This window comes from Portunus trituberculatus, chromosome 25 (assembly GCF_017591435.1).
Source record: "Portunus trituberculatus isolate SZX2019 chromosome 25, ASM1759143v1, whole genome shotgun sequence".
Taxonomy (NCBI): domain Eukaryota; kingdom Metazoa; phylum Arthropoda; class Malacostraca; order Decapoda; family Portunidae; genus Portunus; species Portunus trituberculatus.
The window spans coordinates 17,739,442-17,760,862 of NC_059279.1; the positions used below are offsets into that span (position 1 = coordinate 17,739,442).

At 38.7% G+C, this 21,421-nt stretch overlaps 1 protein-coding gene across 1 annotated transcript; it reads right to left on the reverse strand.

The window, feature by feature from the left end:
* Positions 1-457: 457 nt before the first annotated feature.
* LOC123508809 (tyrosine-protein kinase SRK2-like) lies at positions 458-19,690 on the reverse strand. Its single transcript, XM_045262725.1, is given in 12 exon segments — positions 458-2,311; positions 2,647-2,803; positions 4,681-4,862; positions 6,445-6,603; positions 7,722-7,890; positions 9,428-9,591; positions 10,580-10,701; positions 11,624-11,663; positions 11,666-11,735; positions 12,325-12,445; positions 16,416-16,557; positions 18,995-19,690. Coding segments are annotated over 12 exon segments (1,641 nt in total). The 5' UTR covers positions 19,101-19,690; the 3' UTR covers positions 458-2,102.
* Between the last annotated feature and the right edge of the window lie 1,731 nt (positions 19,691-21,421).

A 21,421-nucleotide genomic window follows, 5' to 3' on the forward strand; every position in this document is an offset into this window, starting at 1 on the left:
TCTCTCTCTCTCTCTCTCTCTCTGACCTGTATAGTCCATTATTGAGGTTATTTCAAATTCTTTTTCTTATTTTTTTCTTTCCTTGGTTTTAGAAGTGTTGGGTGTAAGATATTTTTTTTAGTGTGTGGTTTCTCTCTCTCTCTCTCTCTCTCTCTCTCTCTCTCTCTCTCTCTCATTCGAAGAAAACACAGCATTTGCATAATTATGATATTATGATGAGAGAGAGAGAGAGAGAGAGAGAGAGAGAGAGAGAGAGAGAGAGAGAAGAGAAAGCGTGTATCCTTATAAGATCACACACACACACACGCACACACACACACACACAATAACACTAACACCACAATTTTCTCTCTTTCTCTAACATCACAATCTCTCTCTCTCTCTCTCTCTCTCTCTCTCTCTCTCTCTCTCTCTCTCTCTCTACGACATTTCTACACCGCCCTTTCAAAATACTATATTTAAGGTTACACATTTTTATTTATTTTTTTTTTTTACAGTTCTTATGGCATTTTAACAAATTTTTCACATTATTAATTGGATAAACATTTTTTGAAAACCTGGCTATTAACATGTGGCCTTTATAAACAGTCGTGGCAAGAGTAGAGGGTTTCAGAATACTCGCTTTTTCAATATGTTACAGGGGTTTTCAAGGTTATTTTTGCTGTTCTTGTGATATTAACAAGATTTTCACATTATTAACAGAGTAGACACTTGAAAACCCAGCTACTCATCTTTGTGGCCTTTGAAAACATTGGCCACGTTTTTTTAAGGATGTTTTTTTTTTCAGAATACTTGCCTTTTCAATATGTTACAGGGCCTTTCAAGGTTAATTTTGCTGTTCTAGTGACAAATTAACAAGGTTTTCACATTATTAACAGGGTAAATACTCTTGAAAACTCTGCTGCTCATCTCTGTGGCATTTGAAAACAGTGGCCACGTCTTTTTTAAGGATATTTTAACTTTTCTAGTGACAGATTAACAAGATTTTCTCATTACTAGCAGGAGAAACACTCTTTAGAACCCTGCTATTCATCTCTGTGGCCTTTGAAAAAACAATTACAATGGGATCAAAGCCTTTCTGAATAAAGACCACGTGTTTTAAGGATGTTTTGACGGTTCTAGTGACAGATTAACAAGTTTTTCTTATTATTAACACAGTAAACACTCTTGAGAACATTGCTATTCATCTCTATGGCCTTTGAAAAACAGTGGTAATGAGATCAAATCCTTTCTAAGTACTGGCCACGTATTTTAAGGATTTTTGACGGTTCTAGTGACAAATTAGCAAGTTTTTCTCATTATTAACACTGTAAACACTTAAGAACCTTTCTATTCATCTCTGTGGCCTTTGAAAACAGTGACAATGGGATAAAAAGCTTTTCTGGTTACTGGCCACGTATTTTTTAGGATTTTTGACGGCTCTAATGACAAATTAACAAGTTTTCTCATTATTAACACAGTAAACGCTCTTGAGAACCTTGCTATTCATCTCTGTAGCCTTTGAAAACAGTGACAGTGGGATTAAAGCTTTTCTGGATACTGGCCTCGTGTTTTAAGAATTTTTGACGGCTCTAATGACAAATTAACAAGTTTTCTCATTATTAGCTGGGTAAACACTTTTGAGAACCCTGCTATTCATCTCTGTGGTCTTTGAAAACAGTGGTAATGAGATCAAATCCTTTCCGAGTACTGGCCAAGGGGTTTTAAGGATGTCTGTACAAAATTGTCACTTTATTGACACTGGAAACAGTCCTATCATCTCTGTGGCTTTTGTAAAACAATGGCAATGAGATCAAAGCATTTCTGAAGACTGGCATACTTGTCTCTATCTGTCCCGTAAACAATATCCCCTAAACAGTGTCCCCGTAACCCCTTCAATACTGGAACGCGTTTTTATTATGCATTGTTGGTGTAATTAGACGATTTTATTTACTTTAGAAAGAGTCTATGGAGGTCAAAAGATCAATGGCCACAGTCTTTACTATTTTAACCCCCACCGTATGTTTCTGAAGCTGTATCAAATCGCCGTATAGTAAGAATGAATACGAAAAACGCGTCATAGTACTGAAGGGGTTAAGGCAATGTCCCTTATTCAATGGCCTCTAAGAAATGTCCCTATAGTCAGGCTCCGTTTCCTCAAAGTTAAAGAAATCATCCAGCTGCCAGTGAAGGTCCTCAAACGTTGGCCTGAAGGAGGGAGTCCGGGCCCAGCAGAGCAGCATCATGTTGTACAGCTTGGTCGGGCACGTGACGGGACGAGGCATGCGGTAGTCTCTCTCCAGCGCCTCGATCACCTCCGTGTTGTTCATGCCTGTGGGAGGAGGAGGAGGTGGTGGTAGTGGTGGTAGTGGTGGTGTGTTAAGTAGTAGTGGTAGTAGTATTGTCGTTGTTATAAGAGAAAGAGGATAAGTTGTGGTAGTAGTAGTAGTAGTAGTAGCAGTAGTAGTAGTAGTAGTAGTAGTAGTAGTAGTAGTAGTAGTAGTAGTAGTAGTAGTAGTAGTAGTAGTAGTAGTAGTAGCAGTAGTAGTAGTAGTAGTTTATCATTAGACTCTACATAATATTCTCCTTTTCCTCCACTCTTCTTTCTTCTCCTTCTCCTCCTCCTCCTCCTCCTCCTCCTCAATCTCCTCCTCCTGCAGTGCTTACCAGGGTAGGGAATGGCCCCAGAAGTGACCACCTCCATCAGCAACACGCCAAACGACCACACGTCAGATTTTGTGGTGAATTTGTTGAACCTTAGAGCCTCGGGTGCCGTCCACTTGATGGGGAAGCGAGCACCCTCCTGCGCCAGATACTCATCCTCCTGCAGACGACACCGACGAAGGAAGGTAAGGCGTTAGTGTGTTACATGTTGATCTGTGTGTATAGAAATTAATTAGTGTTTGTTTGTGTGTTAAATGGACTTATAGTGGGGAGAAATGCGTTAGTGTGTTAAATGATGTTGATATACGTGGGAAAGTGTTAGACAGTGTGTTGAATGTTGAAATGCGTGAAAAAAAAAATTAGTTAGCTTAATAATGGATAGGAAAGTGTTAGTGTGTTGAATATTGAAATGTGTAGGAAATGAGTTAGCATGGAAATATGATAGTAAGGAAAGTGTTGCTGGTGTGATTAGACGAGGGTGTTGAATATTGATGTGTGTGGAAAACTAGTTAACGTGGAGATGTAATGGTTAGGCATATGTTTGTGTGTTAAATGACGCTGATATGTGTGGAAGATTACTTAACATGGGGATAATAATGGAGAGGATAGTGTTAGTGTGTTAAATGATGGTGTGGAAATTAGTTAGTATGGACATATAAAGGAAATGAGTGTTAGTGTTAGTGTTAGTGTTAAATGACGCTGATATCCATGAAGATTACTTAGCATAGACCTATAATGGAGAGGATCGTGTTAGTGTGTTAATTGATGATGTGGAAAATTAGTTAGCATGGACATATAAAGGAAATGACAGTGTTTGTGTGTTAAATGACGCTGATATGTGTGGAAGATTACTTAGCATGGGGATATATAATGGAAAGGACAGTGTTAGTGTGTTAAATGATGATGTGAAAATGAGTTAGCATGGACCTGTAATGGAAAGAAAAGTGTTAATTGTTTTTAGATGTTTGTGAATAGTTTATATTGTGATAAATGTTTAAACGTAAAAAGAAATGAAAGAAAAATGACTGAGTGTCTTATAAAATACTAAAAACAGTAAAGCTGATAAAAAAAAAAAAAATACTCGAGAAATATATAAAAAAAAAAAAGTGTTGAGAACAGCAGAATTAATCGGCATAGGTATGTTTTGAGACTGTGTGGAGGTGAATCAGTTAAGCAATTTTTATTTATTTCATTTATTTTTTGTGTAAGATGGGAAACCTGACCAACTGCAACATTAAAAAAAAAAAAAAAAGGCCCACTTAGTTGTCAGTCCCCTTGCAGGTCCGAGAGAGTTAACCCCACCCCCCATAATAAAAAAAAAAAAAAGGGATAAATGTCTTGGAACCTCCCTCTTAAATGGAGTCAAATCACAGGAAGTTGGAAATACAGAAACTTCATATCGTTACCCGCCACACTTCATTATATCATTACCTCCTCCTCCTCCTCCTTCTCTTCTTACTACCCCTCCATCACTAGCTCTTCCTCCTCCTCCTCTTCCACCTCCTCCTCCTCCTCCTCCTCCTCCTCCTCCTCCTCTAGCTTCCCTGCCTTCCTTCTTGCTGAGTGTATAATTTTCTCTCTTGTATAAAGAATGCTTGTAAATGTAGTGACGATAATAGTGGTGGTGGTGGTGGTGATAGTTTGCACCGTTAGATGTGTAAGATTATTTTCCTGCTTCTATCTCTGTTTATATTCTCTCTCTCTCTCTCTCTCTCTCTCTCTCTCTCTCTCTCTCTCTCTCTCTCTCTCTCTCTCTCTCTCTCTCTCTCTCTCTCTCTCTCTCTCTCTCTCTCTCTCTCTCTCTCTCTCTCTCTCTCTCTCTCTCTCTCTCTCTCTCTCTCTCTCTCTCTCTCTCTCTCTCTCTCTCTCTCTCTCTCTTTCTCTCTCTCTCTCTCTCTCTTCTTACATTTTCTTTTACGCTCACACAATACACCGTCCCTTGAGGCGCCGCTATGCAAACGCAAGAACGTGTGTACATACATACTCCTGCCACACACACACACACACACACACACACACACACACCCACACACACACCTGCACCAGACGCGAGAGGCCGAAGTCAGCCACCTTGACCGTTAAGTTCTCCCCGACGAGGACGTTTCTGGCGGCGAGGTCCCTGTGGATGTAGTTCTTCCACTCGAGGTACTGCATCCCCTCCGCCACCTGCGCCCCGATGTGCACCTGGTCCATCAGTGACAGCGGGTTCCGGCTCCGATCTGAAGGGGAATAGGTGTTTAATTCACTCCTCTAATCTTGCCCCTGACTCTTGCCTAACTCTACTGATCTTTATGGGAACTGGCAATCAAGTGGGCCATTTTTTTTATATTTTTTGTTGTCCTTGACCTGCTTCCTTTCTTGCATTAAAAAAAAAAAAAAGGAAAAAGAAAATGTGAGAGTTTATAGCACCAGCAGCGATTTGAGACTGTTATTTTACTCCTTCACTCGTTGTAGACGCAATTTGTGAGAGTTTACAGCACCAGCAAAGATTTGTGGGTGTTATTTTACTTCCTCAGTCTTTGTATAAGTAGAATGTGTTACCGTTTATAGTACCAGCAATGATCTAAGTGAGGTGTAGAGGTTAATTTGCTCCTTTACTTGCTGTAGGTGCAATTTGTGACAGTTTATAGCACTAGCAAAGATCTGAAGGTGTTATTTTACTCCTCCACTCGTTTTAGGTGAAAAAATGTGACAGTATAGCCCCAGCAACGGTCTAAGGGTGTTGTTGTACTCTTTAGTAGTTGTAGGTGCAATATATGTCAATTTATAGCACCAGCAACGGTCTAAGGGTATTAATTTACTCCTTCACTCGTTTTAGGTGCAATATATGACAGTTTATAGCACCAGCAGCTATTTGAGAGCGTTAGTGTAGTCCTTTATTCGTTGTAGATGCAATATATGACAGTTTATAGCACTAGTAACGATCTCAGGGTAATTTACTTCTTCACTCGTTTTAGATGCAATATATGAGAGCTTATACGACTAGCAACGATGTGACGGTGTTATTTCATTCCTTTATCGTTGTAAATGCAATATGTGGCAGTTTGTAGCACCCCCAACGGTCTAAGGATATTAATTTATTCTTTCACTCTCTGTAGGTGGGATATGTGACAGTTTATAGCACTAACAACGATCTGAAGATGTTATTTTACTCTTTCATTCATTGCAGGTGGAATCCGTGACAGTTTATAGCACTAACGATGATCTGAGGGTGTTGATTTACTCCTTCACTCATTGTATGTGGAATCCGTGACTGTTTATAGCACTAACGACGATCTAAGTGTGTTGATTTACTCCTTCACTCATTGTATGTGGAATCCGTGACTGTTTATAGCACTAACGACAATCTGAGTGAGGTGTAGAGGTTAATGTCCTTCATTCGTTGTAGATGCAATATGTGGCAGTTTGCAGCATCAATAGTAATCTAATACGGTGATGGAAGAGAGTTTTTTTTATTTTTCTTAGCTAGTGTTATGTTTGGTTATGACTGGAATATGAGAACAAGTGAAGGAATGAATGGGAAGATTAGATGGTTTCCAAAATTTATCAATATGTGTCTAAATTACATGTGAGATTTCAAACGATTATATCTTGGCAAGGTTTTTTTTTTTTTTATATAACACACACACACACACACACACACACACACACACACACACACACACACACACACACACACACACACACACACACACACACACAAAGAAAAATAAGATAAGAAAAGAATTGACTGAAAAAGATAAAGAAGAGGAAGATGAAGAGATAGAGGAGACACACACACACACACACACACACACACACCTCGTAAGTAGTCGATGAGGGAGCCGTTCCGCATAAGTTCCGTAATGATGTAGAAAGGTTCCTCGTGGGTGCTCACCGCGTACAGCTGCAGAAGTTTAGGGTGGCGCAGGTTCTTCAAGATCTGCGCCTCCTCCAGGAAGTCGTGGGGGTTCATCCTGCCTGTAGAAGAAGTTTGATTGATGGATTGACTGACCGGTTCATTATTTGGTTCATTAGCTGAGTGTGTTGGTTTATGTGGCGAGTTTGAAATGGGTAAAGGAAATGGTGTGGTAAGGAAGAAGGTGAAGAAAATGGTAGTATTGTTGGTATATTCTGTTCACACACACACACACACACACACACACACACACACACACATAATCCAGTAGAAGCAGTAACAATATTAGTCAGAGATATGATAAGCTAAGTATTATACACAATCAAGTATTAGTAGGAGGAATAGCATTAAAGTAGTAGTAGTAGTAGTAGTAGTAGTAGTAGTAGTAGTAGTAGTAGTAGTAGTAGTAGTAGTAGTAGTAGTAGTAGTAGTAGTAGTAGTAGTAGTAGTAGTAGTAGTAGTAGTAGTAGTAGTAGTAGTAGTAGTAGTAGTAGTAGTAGTAGTAGTAGTAGTAATAAAGGCTGGGAAACTGCAGAAATATTAGTAAAATTATAGTGGCAGCAGAATCAGCAGCAATATCAAATCCTGCTTCTGTTTTTCCATCTACCTATGATCTGAACCCATTTAACCCCTTCAGTACCGTGACGCGTTTCCGTATTCATTCTGGTTACTATTTGGTGATTTTGTATAGCTTAAAAACCGTATGTCGGGATTAGAATAGTGAAGACTCTGGCTATTACTTCTAATCTCCTAATGTAAGTAAAATAATTTAATCACACCTAAAATTCGTGATAAAAATGCGTCGTAGTACTGAAGAGGTTAAAAAGGATGTTTCAGGACGTTTATCTATTTTTTTCTGCTTTATTTTATTTATTTATTTTTATTGCTAACTGTCTTTACTTATTCACGGGCCTTCCTGTTTAATAGTTTTGTTGACCTTGGCCGATTTTCCCCTCTTAAAAAAAGCATTGTAACAGCATCACCATTATTAGCAGAAGAAGGAGGTGTCAAGACATTTAGCCCTTTATTTAATGGCTAACTCCCTCGGACCTGCAAGGGGACTGGTAACTAAGTGGGCCTTTCTTTTTCACCTTATGTTGCTCTTGGCCAGTTTTCCCTCTTGCAAAATCACCAGTATTAGCAGAAACAATAACAATAACAATAACAGTAACAGCCTCACCAGGTTTCAAAGTCTTCACTGCAACAGGCACCGTCTTGTTCCAGCGTCCCTCGTACACGTGGCCGAACTGCCCCGAACCAAGCTTTCTCAGCAGCTCCACCTGGTCCTTGTGAATCTCCCACACGTCCCAGGTGTCGTGCGAGAGCCCCTGTGTCTCCGGCGTGTCCACCTGAGGCAACCAACACCACCTCTAGTCAAACCTCACATCGTCTCTCATGGGTAAGTGGAAATTTGTCTCCTGGTGTGTGAATTGTGTCCTGTTTTGTGTTGTGTGATTTTATTTATTTTTTTATTATGCAAGAGGCCAACTAAGGGCAACAAATATAAAAAGGCCCCTTGAAATGCTGGTTCTCTTCAAGTGTAGTAAAGAATTAGCCAAAATTAAGGAACAAATGTCTTCAAACGTCCCTCTTAAAAAAAAAGTCAAGTCGTAGGAAGACGGAAGTTCAGAAGCAGGCAGAGAGTTCCAGAGCTTTTTTTTTTTTTTTTTTTTTTTGTGTGTGTGTGTGTGTTTTCCTCGTTTTCTGTTGTGAATGGTGTGGTTTGGTGTGTCTTCCCCGTTTTCTGTTGTGGGTGGTGTTATTTGGTATGTACATTAATTTTTCCTTGTGTTTTAATCAAGATGTCTTGTTTTCTGTTGTGAGTGATGTGCTTTGATATGTTTTCTGCCTGAAGTGTACTGTTTTCCAATGTTTACATAGCCTTTGCAAATCCTGCTATTTTTGTGGCAAAGATTGGAGGATCCGAAATTAATAAATGAAAAAAAATATATTGACACATAAATGATAGCACATAAACTAAAATATATAAAAAATTGCTATATAACAAATAATAATAATAATAATAATGATAATAATAATAACATGACCGTCCTGCCAGAATTGGACCATATAAGTTAGTTTAGTTTAAGCTTATCATGACACATTTTCTTTCTTAGCAAGGCCATTTCCCGCGAATTGCATGGGTAACATTAGTAAATCTCGCTGAGTTGAAATAATGAAGTTGCCTTGACATTGTTACCTCCTGATGATGACTATTGGCTTTCTTGGTTTTCTGGTCTCTATATTCAGTTTCCTTCACTCTTCTCACTTGGTCACATTGTCTCTTGTTTCCCTGGCTCTCTATTTTTCAATTTTCTTCACTCTCACTTTTTTTCTCGTTGTTACTTTTTCCTACATTCTCTTGATTTTCTGGTCTCTATATTCAGTTTCCTTCACTCTGTTTTCACTTGGTCACATCCTCTCGGTTCTCTGGTTCTCTATTTTCATTTTCCTTCACTCTTATTTCTCGTTCTCACATTTTTTCGGTTCTCTGGGTGTCTCTTTTCATGTTGTGTATATCAAGACCAATGTTTAGTGTGGTGGTAGGAAACACAACTACATTCCCCTGCATCAGTTTGTGTTTCCCACCACATACTCTACACATCTCTATTTTCAACTTCCTTCACTTCCTTTTCACTTGGTCACATTCTCCTCTGGTATCTATGCTCAGTTTCCTTCACTCCTTCACTCTCTTTTCTCGTGGTCACATATTTTGGGGTTCTCTGGTCTCTATGTTCAATTTCCTTCACTCTCTTCCCACTTGGTCACATTCTCTCGGTTCTCTGGTCTCTATGTTCAGTTTCTTTGACTTTCTTTCCTCGTGGTCACCCTTTTTCGCTTCTCTAGGTCTATTTTCAGTTTCCTACTCTGTTTCCTCGTGCTTACCTTGACGCAGGGCTTGTTGAGTCTGGTGCAGAGGCCGTGGGCGCCCTTGCTGTAGTAGTCCACCAGGTCGTGCAGGGAAGGGAAGGGGTCTTTACGGGAGATGAAGAAGCCGCCGTGGTCCTTTGGTCGAATTCTGTAGTGCTTCACCTTTGTCATGTCCCGAACTGCAATGACGTGGTTGGTTACAGTGAGACTCAACACAGGGCAGTACATCAACGCACTCACATTAAAATCAAGGCTACTCTCGTTAAAATCTTAATAATTCACGTTCAAATCCAAGAAATTCACATCGAAATCCCAGTATATAACGTTAAAGGCATAGTAAGTCACGTTAAAATCAAAGAAACACGATAAAATCAAGGATATTCATATTAAAATCAAAGTAGTTTACGTTATAATCTAAGAAATACACGTTAAAATCAAGGTCATTCATATTAAAAATCAAAATAATTCACGTTCAAATCTTGGTAACATGTTAAAATCACAGACGCACGTTTAAATCAAAATAATTCACGTTCAAATCTTGGTAGCATGTTAAAATCACAGACGCACGTTTAAATCAAAATAATTCACGTTCAAATCTTGGTAGCATGTTAAAATCACAGACGCACGTTTAAATCAAAATCATTCAGGTTAAAATCAGAGAAACATGTTAACATCAAAGTCATTCAGGATAAAAATCGCAAAAGACACGTTGAAATAAAACTAATTCAATTTAAAATCACAGAAACACGTTAAGATCAAAGTTAGTCACGTTAAAATCTGTGTATGTCACGTTGAAATCTTGGTTACATGTTGAAATCACAGAAACACGTTAAAATTAAACTCGTTCAGGATTAAATCACAAAAACACGTTGAAGTAAAACTAATTCAATTTAAAATCACAGAAACACATTAAGATCGAAGTTACTCAGGTAAAAAATCTATGTATACCATATTGAAATCTTCGTTACATGTTAAAATCGTAGAAAACGTTAAAATCAAAGTCGTTCTGGATAAAAATCACAAAAAAACACATTAAAATAAAACCAATTCACGTTAAAGTCACAGAAACGCGTTAAAATCAGTCCTTCCCGTTGAAATCATGACTCTAGCCTCTCCGTGGACTCCCCGTTGAGCATCTGAGGGTGACGAACACAAGGCATTCATTACCTGAGAGGGAGTATTCATTCTTGCGAGACTCTGCCTTGCGAATGAGAAAGGAGCCGTGGTCATTGGCGGCGGCAAGCAGGCGGCGCTCACAATCCCCCCGTGTGATGTCACCGAAGAACCACCTGAAGGAGTTGTGATGCTAGGTCAGGTCAGGTTAGGTTGGACTAGGTTAGATTAAGATTAAGATTGATGTTAACCCCTCAGTATCATGACGTGTTTTCTTATTCATTGTGTGGGGATTGAAATAGTGAAGACTCTGGACATTAATCTTCTGACCTCCATGTCAATAAAATCATCTAATCACACCAAAAACTCAAGGTAAAAATGCGTCCCAGTACTGAAGTTGAAGTTAGGTTTAATTTTAAGTTAAGTTACGTTTAAGGTTAGGTTAGATTAGGTTAAGTTAGACTAGGTTTGCATTAGGTTAGGTTAGGTTAAGTTAGACTAGATTTGGGTTGGTTTGGGTTGGTTGAAGTTAGGTTAAGTTAAAGGTTAAAATTTGGTTAGGTTAGGTTGAGTTAAGATAGGTTTAGATCGGGTTGGGTTAGGTTAGGTTAGGTTAAAGGTTAAACGATAAAATTAGGTTAGATCAGGATGAGTCAGTGTGTCTTAGATATGGAAAAAAAAAAAAAAAAAACCAGAGAATATTGTGTAAACAAGTTGATAAATGAAATATAAAGGGAAACATATTGTGTTATTGAGTTAAAAAGATAGAATAGTGAAAAAAAGCTATCACATTGAGTAGATAAAAGATAGTTGTCAAATGCTGCAAGATGAAAAGAAAATGGCTGTGAAATTAAGTAGGATAAAGAAAAAATGGGAAAAAAAGTCAGAGAGAGAGAGAGAGAGAGAGAGAGAGAGAAACCAGTTGAATAAAGTACCAAAAACAGAAGAACAAATAAATGAAAATCGACAAAACAAAGAAATAAAACCAACTTAGCAATCACACAAAACTACCAAATGAGGAAAGAACTTTAAAGACCAACAGAATCACGAGTCACGAGAAGTCACGAAGTAAACAAAGAGATGCGGCGCTTTACTCACGGCTCCGCTTCTATGCTCTTGAGTCTAGCGATGTAGGCACTGGGATGTAGCCACAGAGCCCCGTCACGTGACTCCTCGCGTACCACCACCCCTCTGACGCCTCCTTCAGCACCTACAGGAGACCCACGTACATTTAAGAAAGCCATAATGAAAAGATTAGCCAAAAGGAATAAGATAGTGGTTAGGTAAATGGAAATACTTAAAATTTTCTTCTCCTTCTTCTCTTCTTCTTCTTCTTCCTCCTCCTCCTTCTCCTCCTTCTCCTCCTCCTCCTTCTCCTTCACCTCCTCCTCTTCTTCTCTCTTTTCTTCTTCGTCTCCATCTCCTCCTTCTCTTCTTCCTTTTCTTTTTCGTCTCCTCCTCCTCCTCCTCCTCCTCCTCCTCCTCCTCCTCTTTTTCTTCCTTTACTTCTTCGTCTTTTCCACCTTCTCCTCCTCTTCTTCCTTTTCTTCTTCGTTTATTCCACCTCCTCCTCCCCCTTCTCCTCCTCCTCCTTTCTTTTCTTCTTCGTCTTTTTCCACCTTTTCCTCTCCTTCTTCCTTTTCTCCTTCGTTTTCCTCCTCCTCCTCCTCCTCCTCCTCCTCCACCACCACCACCTCTTCTTCCTCCTTTTCTTCTTAATCTCTTCCTCCACCACCACCACCACCATCACCACCACCAGCACTACCACCAGCTCCTCCTCCTTCTCCTCCTGTGCCTACCTCCAGATGTTCGCCCTTCCTGAATGAGAGGTCCTCGTCCGTGCGCCCTTTGTAATCATTAAGGGCCACCACCGTCTGCTCCTCCGTCGGGTTCTCAGAGGGCGTCCCCCAAGGCGTGTCCCTGCAAAGTGGGCGTCATGAGAGAGAGAGAGAGAGAGAGAGAGAGAGAGAGAGAGAGAGAGAGAGAGAGAGAGAGAGAGAGAAGGCAAGGAAATAAAAAAAGCGAAAATAAATAAGGATATAGAATGAAAGAAGAAAAGAAAGAAAAAGAAGGAAGTAAGGAAGGAAATATCACGAGAGAGAGAGAGAGAGAGAGAGAGAGAGAGAGAGAGAGAGAGAGAGAGAGAGAGAGAGAGAGAGAGAGAGAGAGAAGAAAGCAAAAAAAAGTAAATAAATAAATAAAAAAGCGAAAATGAGGAAAGAAATAGAATGAAAGAAGGAAAGGAAGAAAAAGAAAAAGGAAGTAAAGAAGGAAATATCGAGAGAGAGAGAGAGAGAGAGAGAGAGAGAGAGAGAGAGAGAGAGAGAGAGAGAGAGTTGGGTGACGTATGATAGAAAGTTAGCGAACGTTACGAAAGAAAGCTACCCCACTCTCTCTCTCTCTCTCTCTCTCTCTCTCTGATAAGAAAAACACCAACAACAACCTTTCCTAACCTCACATTACGAGTCACTTTGCGTTCGTTTCGTGTCACAATGTCGCTGTAACAAAAAATCGATAGATAAACTGCAACCATTGATTAAACACGGATGCGATGTCGAGGCCAGTGAAGTGTTAACAGATAACACTGATAGCAGGCCGACGAAACACTCTTGCTGCATCTGTTTACTTTCTAGAAGGGTGTAGCTTTTGTTTTCCGTGATAGCCTTTTAATTGTGGTAATGGATGTGGCTTTTGTTGCTGTTGTTGTTGTTGTTGTTGTTGTTGTTGCTGTTTTTTCCGATGTTTTTTTTAATCCTTTCTTTATAGTTTTCAAAGGGGAGTCTAGTTGAAGTGACACGGGTTTTTAAAGGTGTTTCTGTAATTCTAGTGACATGTTAACAAGTTTTCTTTATTATCAACAGGGCAAATACTCTTTAGAACTCTGCTAATCGTCTCTGTGGTCTATTTTCAGAGTGGGTCTAGTTGAAGTGACACAGGTTTTTAAGGATGTTTCTGTAATTCTAGTTGTTAACAAGTTTTCTGCATTATCAACAGGAAAAATGCTCTTTAGAACTCGGCTAATCTTCTTTGTGGTCTATTTTCAAACGGGTCTAGCTGAAGTGACGTGGGTTTTTTTTATGATATTTCTGTAATTCTGGTTTTTAACAAGTTTTCTGCACTCTTTTAGAACTCTGCATATTGTCTTTGTGGTCTTTCAAAATGGTCGCGGTGAGAGAGGGAATTGTTTTTTAATATGGCGCTAATTGAAATCCATATTCTGAGACAGTTATGCACCAAATCTCACTAATTTCAGAATACTTTACTAGACAGCACACAGGTTAATAAAGACGTTTCTACCGTTCTACTGAGAGATTAACAATACTGCTGCATTACTGATTGGCGAAACACTCTTGAGAACCCGTTTGATAAATTATGTAGCCTTTGAAAATGGTCGCAGTGAGAGAGGCAAGCGTTTCTGCTGGCGCTAAGAACCATTGATAACACATATGTGAGATTAGTGAGGCTTGTTTGCTTTTCTGACTCACCGAGGGGAATAGGATAAGTAAACAGAGGCGTGTGGATTACGACTTATAGGTCCTGTCAATAAGTGTGTGTTGTCCAAACCAGTGACATGTTGCTATCGTTCACCCACGTACCTTGCGCAGCTGACCGTCACTTGTTTGACTCCTTCAGTACTGCGACACATTTTTACTTTGAGTCTTGGGTGTGATTAGACGATTTTATTGACATTAGGAAGGGTCTATGGAGGTCAGAAGATTAATGGCTACAGTCTTCACTCTTTTGACTCCCACATAAGTTTCTGAAGCTGTATGAGATTACAAAATAGTAAGCAGAATGAATATGGGAACACGTCATGGTATTGAAGGCTTAACATGAAAGGGAGGAGGAAATGAGGGTAGAGGGAAAGAAGAAAGAAGGGGAGGAGAGGGGAAACAAAGGGGAGTGGGGAGGTTAGGAGCAGCGAGTGATCACGAAAATAATCTACGTGACATTTTTATTTATCTTTTTATTAATTAATTTATTTTATTTTTATTTTATTTTATTTATTAATTTATTTTTTTGTATAGTACTTAGCCAATCACTGCTATCCTCGTCACACACCCACAAAGCTCCCGGTATCTGATCTTCCTACGTATTGCTGATTATTAGATTATTTTCTTACTGCTATTGATATCACGATGGTCCAAATAAAAAAAACACAGGCATGGAAGTGTTTGAAATACCACAACTCTCCTTAAAACTCCAGAATTTTATACAGAATGAGGAGATTAATGAATTCATTTTACTGAACCGGAAGATAATCACACTCATTATAGAATCCGGGCTCCTACATCATGCCTTCAGTTGTCATGAATATCTGTTTATGTAAGAGAGGAAAGCCGGTCAAGGGCAACTAAACCGACCTCAAAAACCCACTGATTTCTTTCCTTATTTATATCTATTCATTTATCATTTGAGTGTAGAGGATTATGAAGACCAGTGCCTCTCAAACTAAGGGTCGCGAGATGAATATTGCGAACAGCCACAGTGACACAACTAACCTCTTCTGTATCACGACGCGTTTTCATATTCATTTTTGTTACTATCTGGCGATTTTATACAGCTTCAGAAACTTGTGTTTCTGAAGCTGTTCCTAACGTGAAATAATGAAGACTGTGACCTCCATAGACTCTTAATTCCTAACGTAAAATAATGTAGACTCTGACCTTCATAGACTCTTAATTCCTAGAGTAAAATAATGAAGACTGACCTCCATAGACTCTTCACTCCTAACGTAAAATAAAATCGTCTAATCGTACCCAAAACTCATGGTAAAAAAGTGTCCCAGTACTGAAGGAGTTAAGTAAGGCATATATATATATATATATATATATATATATATATATATATATATATATATATATATATATATATATATATATATATATATATATATATATATATATATATATATATATATATATATATATATATATATATATATATATATATATATATATATATATATATATATATATCACTGTACATTTTCCTTCTCTTTACTTCACTGTGCGTCACGATAGCCTGGAATGTTCCCAATATAGACTCGCTTAGGTAGAAACAGACCATGTGAAGTTCATAGTGTGTAATGAGACTCGTATAACTTTTTTTTTTTTTTTAATGAACGTAGGAAGGAATGCGTGGAAAAAAAAGAAGATAGAAAAAAATAAGATATGTTTTGTTATCAGGAAGTGACGTAAGTTAGGACAAGTGAGTCATGGTGTGATAAGAGAGAGCAGTGGCGTGGTGGTGTTACGTGGAAAGGTGGTGATAATGATGGTAGTGGTGGTGGTGGAAGTGGTGAGAGGTGATAGCAGCGGTGGTGGTGGAGGTGGTGATAGTAGTAGTAGTAGTAGTAGAAACAGCAGCAGCAGCAGCAGCAACAACAACAGTAGTAGTAGTAGTAGTAGTAGTAGTAGTAGTAGTAGTAGCAGTAGTAAAAAACAAAAAGAAAAAAAGAAATAAGGAAAAAAAAAAGAATAGGTAAATAACTCACAGGTTGTCATTCTAATTACAATATGGCGATTCCTCAGAATAGAAAAGAAAACGAATCTGAAGTAAATGAGAGTAAAAAATATATATTAATGAAAAAAATATAAGAATAAATTATCAGAGAAATGAGAAAAACGTAGAAAAGAACGGTTATGAAATTAAAACTTGTAAATAGAAAGCAAACTGAAGATAGGTAAGAATAAAAAGTATGAATATAAACAAATGTGAAAAAAAAAAAAATAAGACAAGTAAAAATATGCAAGTAAAGACATGCAAAATAAAAAAAAGAAAAAGAAAAAAGAAAACAAATGAGTAAAGTAAAAAAAAAAACACACACACACACACACACACACACACACACACACACACACAGAAAACAGGGAAAGGCAAAACTCACAGCGTAGATATAGAATGATTACTGGCTTTACGGAGGTCCTGTGTTTGAGAGGGTACGGCGTAGTAGGTGGAGGAGGTGGAGTGGTGGGCTGAGAGGACCTCGTGCTTTTCTGACACTGACCCAGAGCGGTGGCTGACGAGTCCTGCAAGACAAACAGACACTCAACTTAGAATATAGAATCTTCAGTCTCTCTCTCTCTCTCTCTCTCAACATTTTATTCAGAGATTTTATGCTCTCTCACTACGACAATTTTCCAAGGCCACAGAGATGATTGCTGGGGTTCTCAATTCTGTTTCTCCTGTTAATAATGTGGAAATGTTAATTTGTCAAGAGAATTATAACACACTTTAAGTTAAAAACCTGTTTATCTTCACCTAGAAACGCTATGTTCCCTCACTACGATTATTTTCCAGACACAAAGATGATTATTGGACTTCTCTAGGGTGTTTCTCTTATTAATAATGTGAAAATGTTGTTAATTTGTGAAGAATAACATAGAAACATCCTTAAAAACCCGATTATCTTCAGCTAGAAAAGCTATGCTCTCTCTTCACGACTATATTTTCAAGGCCACAGTGATGATTGCCACGTTTCTCAATAGTGTTTCTCCTGTTAATATTGCGAAAATATTATTAATTTGTCAAGGGAATCATAACACACTTAATGTAACCTAAACTAGTCTAATCATTACTGTTGTTTGGATCTTCCAGCTTAACTTAGCCTAAGCATAATCACTACATATTGTCATTTGGAAGCCACTGAAGCTTAATCTAACTTAAGTAAAAAAAATAAAGCATTATAAGAACACAACACGCATTACCTTCAGAATATATGTCTAACTTACACAATATAGAACAATATAGAATAAGGTCAATCATTATTAATATGTTCACTCAGATTTTGTTATCTACCGTTGTTTACTACATCGCTTACTTATTTGTGGAAGATACGATAAAGTGGAAGAAAAATATTAGCCAGATAACGTTATCATTCACGTAAGCACAAGTTTACCCTCAAGTCTGCCTGTTATAACCAGTGCCGCCTTCCTTGCCTTCAGTTTCATGGGTAACTCATGTAAAAGAGTAAAGCTGGCGAATACTGTACAGCCACGGTTTTTATTTGATTTTGGTAGGCTTCCTTGTTGTTGTTGTTGTTGTTGTTGTTGTTGTTGTTGTTGTTGTTTTCTTCTTGTTCTTGTTCTTTTATCATTATTTTGATTATTTTCCTCTTTTTCTTCCTACTACTACTACTACTACTACTACTACTACTACAAACATTCCTTTTTTGCATCATGTTCCTATTTTCCTCTTACTACTACTACTACTACTACTACTACTACTACTACTACTGCAAACATTACTTAGAAAAAAAAATGTATAAACAGTTGATTTACTCGCAATTTGAAACTCCTGAATGGCAGTTAGAGAGAGAGAGAGAGAGAGAGAGAGAGAGAGAGAGAGAGAGAGAGAGAGTGGGTGGGTGGGTGGGTGGGTGAATTCGGTCCTTGTGTGTGCGTGTGGCAGAGGAAATACCAGACAATCCTTCCACCGACTCTGATCCTTCTCCAGGCCCTGAATTGAATCCCTTACCACGCTGCATTTTTCCTTTACACGACCCAACCCTTCAGCACTGCACGCCTCAGAGAAGTAAGGGAAATAATAAATGTGAATAAATAGATGAATGAACGAAAGGAATAGCAAATAAACGAACAGGCAAATAGATGGATGAATGAATACATGCGTTAAGTTAATAAATGGAAGAAAATAAATTGATAACGTATAATGGTTGTAAGTAGAAGTTATAATGTAATCTTTGTGATATATTTTTCCTCTTTTCTGTTTATTTATTTTCATATATTTATTCGTTCATCTGTTCATTTACTTGGCTTTTACGAGCGTCCCTCTATAAAAGACAATGAAAAATATGGACGACAGTTAAGAAGATAATTAAACCCGCTATCAGTAACTTCCGTCTTGGCGTCACAGCGTACCGACAGAGAGAGAGAGAGAGAGAGAGAGAGAGAGAGAGAGAGAGAGAGTTTAGCGCTGCTTTGGATGAAAATCATGGTAATTTACGTCGAGCCTTTTTGTATGGGGAACGTGACCCTGACCGGCCAGCGCAGCACGCTGGTGCCACGCACCCGCAGCGGAAGCCTGATGGTGTGGGGCATGTTGATGCCTTGCCCTCTCGGTGCCCACGCCCTGTGGCAGCTGGAGGGTATCTCCCAGTACAAGGATTTGTACTGGGCACTGCACTTTGTGTCTTTCCTGTGCAGGGTAGCCTTCCCCACAGACCACGACGTCTAGGATTACGTGGCGGACTGCAGTGCACTCTTTCTCCGACCATACCAAGGTGAAGATTCATATCTCGATCCCCGGGACACCAACGGGGGTGCAATAATCGTAATTTTTTTTTTTTTTTTATCAGCGGCCCCATTTTAAAAAGTTATTGTCTAAACTTGCATTTCTTCTCTCTCTCTCTCTCTCTCTCTCTCTCTCTCTCTCTCTCTCTCTCTCTGTGTGTGTGTGTGTGTGTGTGTGTGTGTGTGTGTACCACCACCGTACCCCTGGCTGACTTACCATGAGCGGGGTTTCTCTGCCCTGCGTTGCTTGGTCTCCTGTCGTGGTGTTTCTCTGGTGGCTTCTCATCCCCCCTCAGTTTCTTCCACAGCCAGGAGAACGCCATGGTGGAACGCTCCTAGCTCATGGAAACTCTCTTCAGACTCTTTACGTTTTCTATAACCCAGTTTTCTATTATTCCCAGTTTTCTGTTGTGTTTTGTCTTTATGGAAAGTGGGAGGCGGGTGTCTTGTTCTTATTTTCTTGATTTTTCTTTGTTTTATCTGATTTATGTTGTCTTTATGAATTCTTTATAAGCAACTGGAGTAGCAGCACTGTTATCATTATTATTATTATTATTATTGTTATTATTATTATTATTATTATTATTATTATTATTATTATTATTATTATTATTATTGTAACTATTATCACTGTCCTTTTGTATTAATCCATATTTCATCAATTTCCTCGCCAGTTTCACCAGAACATTCTCTCTGATAAGCTTTCCTCAAAACACGCATTTCCATATTTTCATCTTCACTTATCTCAAGACCCACATCCTGACATATAAACGAGCATTTAAGCAAAGCCACGCAAATATTCAAGGCTTCAGCTATTATCCTCCAAGCCACACGAGTCTTGAGGAAGAGGAGAATGAGAGTATAACAATTGCCGTGTCTGTACGATGGACTAGATTGGCATACACTAGCTAGCGGTGGCAGTAGCCGGCCATCAGCTCGGCCCCTCACGCTTGTCTTATCGCTTATCATGTGACGTATCCATGTTATCTGGTGGTAGTGGTGGTAGTGGTGGGCGTGTGATGTCACCTTCCGCCGGATTTCAATATTATTGCAACAGTTGTTCTGGTGCATGAGGAGATTCACCGAATGTGTCTGGATATGATTTGTGATTTTTGAGAGAAATTGGCATCCTTAGTTCCTTTCTGAGAATTTACGTAGTTTATTCAAGAGTAATCTGTGAACAGGATGAAATTTTAACACTGACACACGCATCTGTACAAAACACATCAAATTACATAAAAAAAAAAAAAAAACATGCCCATGAAAATATAAAGTTAAGTGAGGCTGTTGGGTGTGTTAAGGACGATTATATAATGGTAATCAATTCACCATGACAAGATTATAGACAGGTGAGTGGTAAACAAGCCTACGAGTCACAAACAAATCATTCCTGGGTATGTGGTTGTGATTACTGTGATGTTTGCTAAGTTGTGCCTCGTAGGTTTGAATCTCGTGACGATGCTTTGGCTCTGTCTCCAGTTTGTCTCGTATGCCTTACTTCTCATTCCTTCTCATTTCTTCAGTCTCTTTCCTTCATTCTCGTCTATTCAGTCTCCTTCCTTCATTCTCATCTAATCAATCTCCTTCCTTCATTCTCATTATCGCATTTCTAATTTCCTTCCTTTCTTCATTTATTCAGCCTCATATTTTAAAAAATGTGCGTACTTCCCGCCGCAATACTTCTCAAACCTGCAGAAGTGGGAACGGGTCACTCCATGGATGGTGATGATGATGATGATGATTATAGGGAGGAGGAGGAGGACGAGGAAGGAAGGAAAATACAGCTCAAACAAGAAAGTAGATGAATAAGTAGATTAAACGAAGACATAAAGAAAATTATACACACACACACACACACACACACACAGGCTAGAGACAGTAGGCAGCAGGCAGCAGGCTGCTTATGTTTGGCTGCACATCAGTTGTGGTGGGCAAGTACCGCTAATTTCAGTACCGGTACGTACCGGTACAAAAGACACCGTTACCGATACTACCGGTACTGTACCGGTACACACACACACACACACACACACACACACACACACACACACACACACACACACACACATATATATATATATATATATATATATATATATATATATATATATATATATATATATATATATATATATATATATATATATATATATATATATATATATATATGTGTATGTGTGTGTATATGTGTATATGTGTGTGTGTGTGTGTGTGTGTGTGTGTGTGTGTGTGTGTGTGAAATTGCCAATTTAAATATCTAGCATTTATCATTTCTATCTACATAAAGCAAATCACACAGCTCTTTCATAAATATTTTTGTAAAAAAAAAATAAGATATATAAATAAAAGACACACGGCCGTCTTCATAATATATTGTGGTTCCCTTTTAAAACTGATGGGAAATACCTAAATTATAGCAAAGTAACATGAAAAAAATAATTCGTAATGGTATGAATTGAGTGGTATGCAGCAGCAGCAGCAGTAGTAGTAGAAGTATAAATGCAATGGTAATATGCCGGCCAACTGCAGTGTTACTGTACCGCCAGACCGCCACCCGTTCCGGCCACCGATCCGTCGAGTGGTACCGACACATTATTCATTCTTAGCGGTACGAAGCAGCAGAGTCCCGGCACAGAGGCTAGAC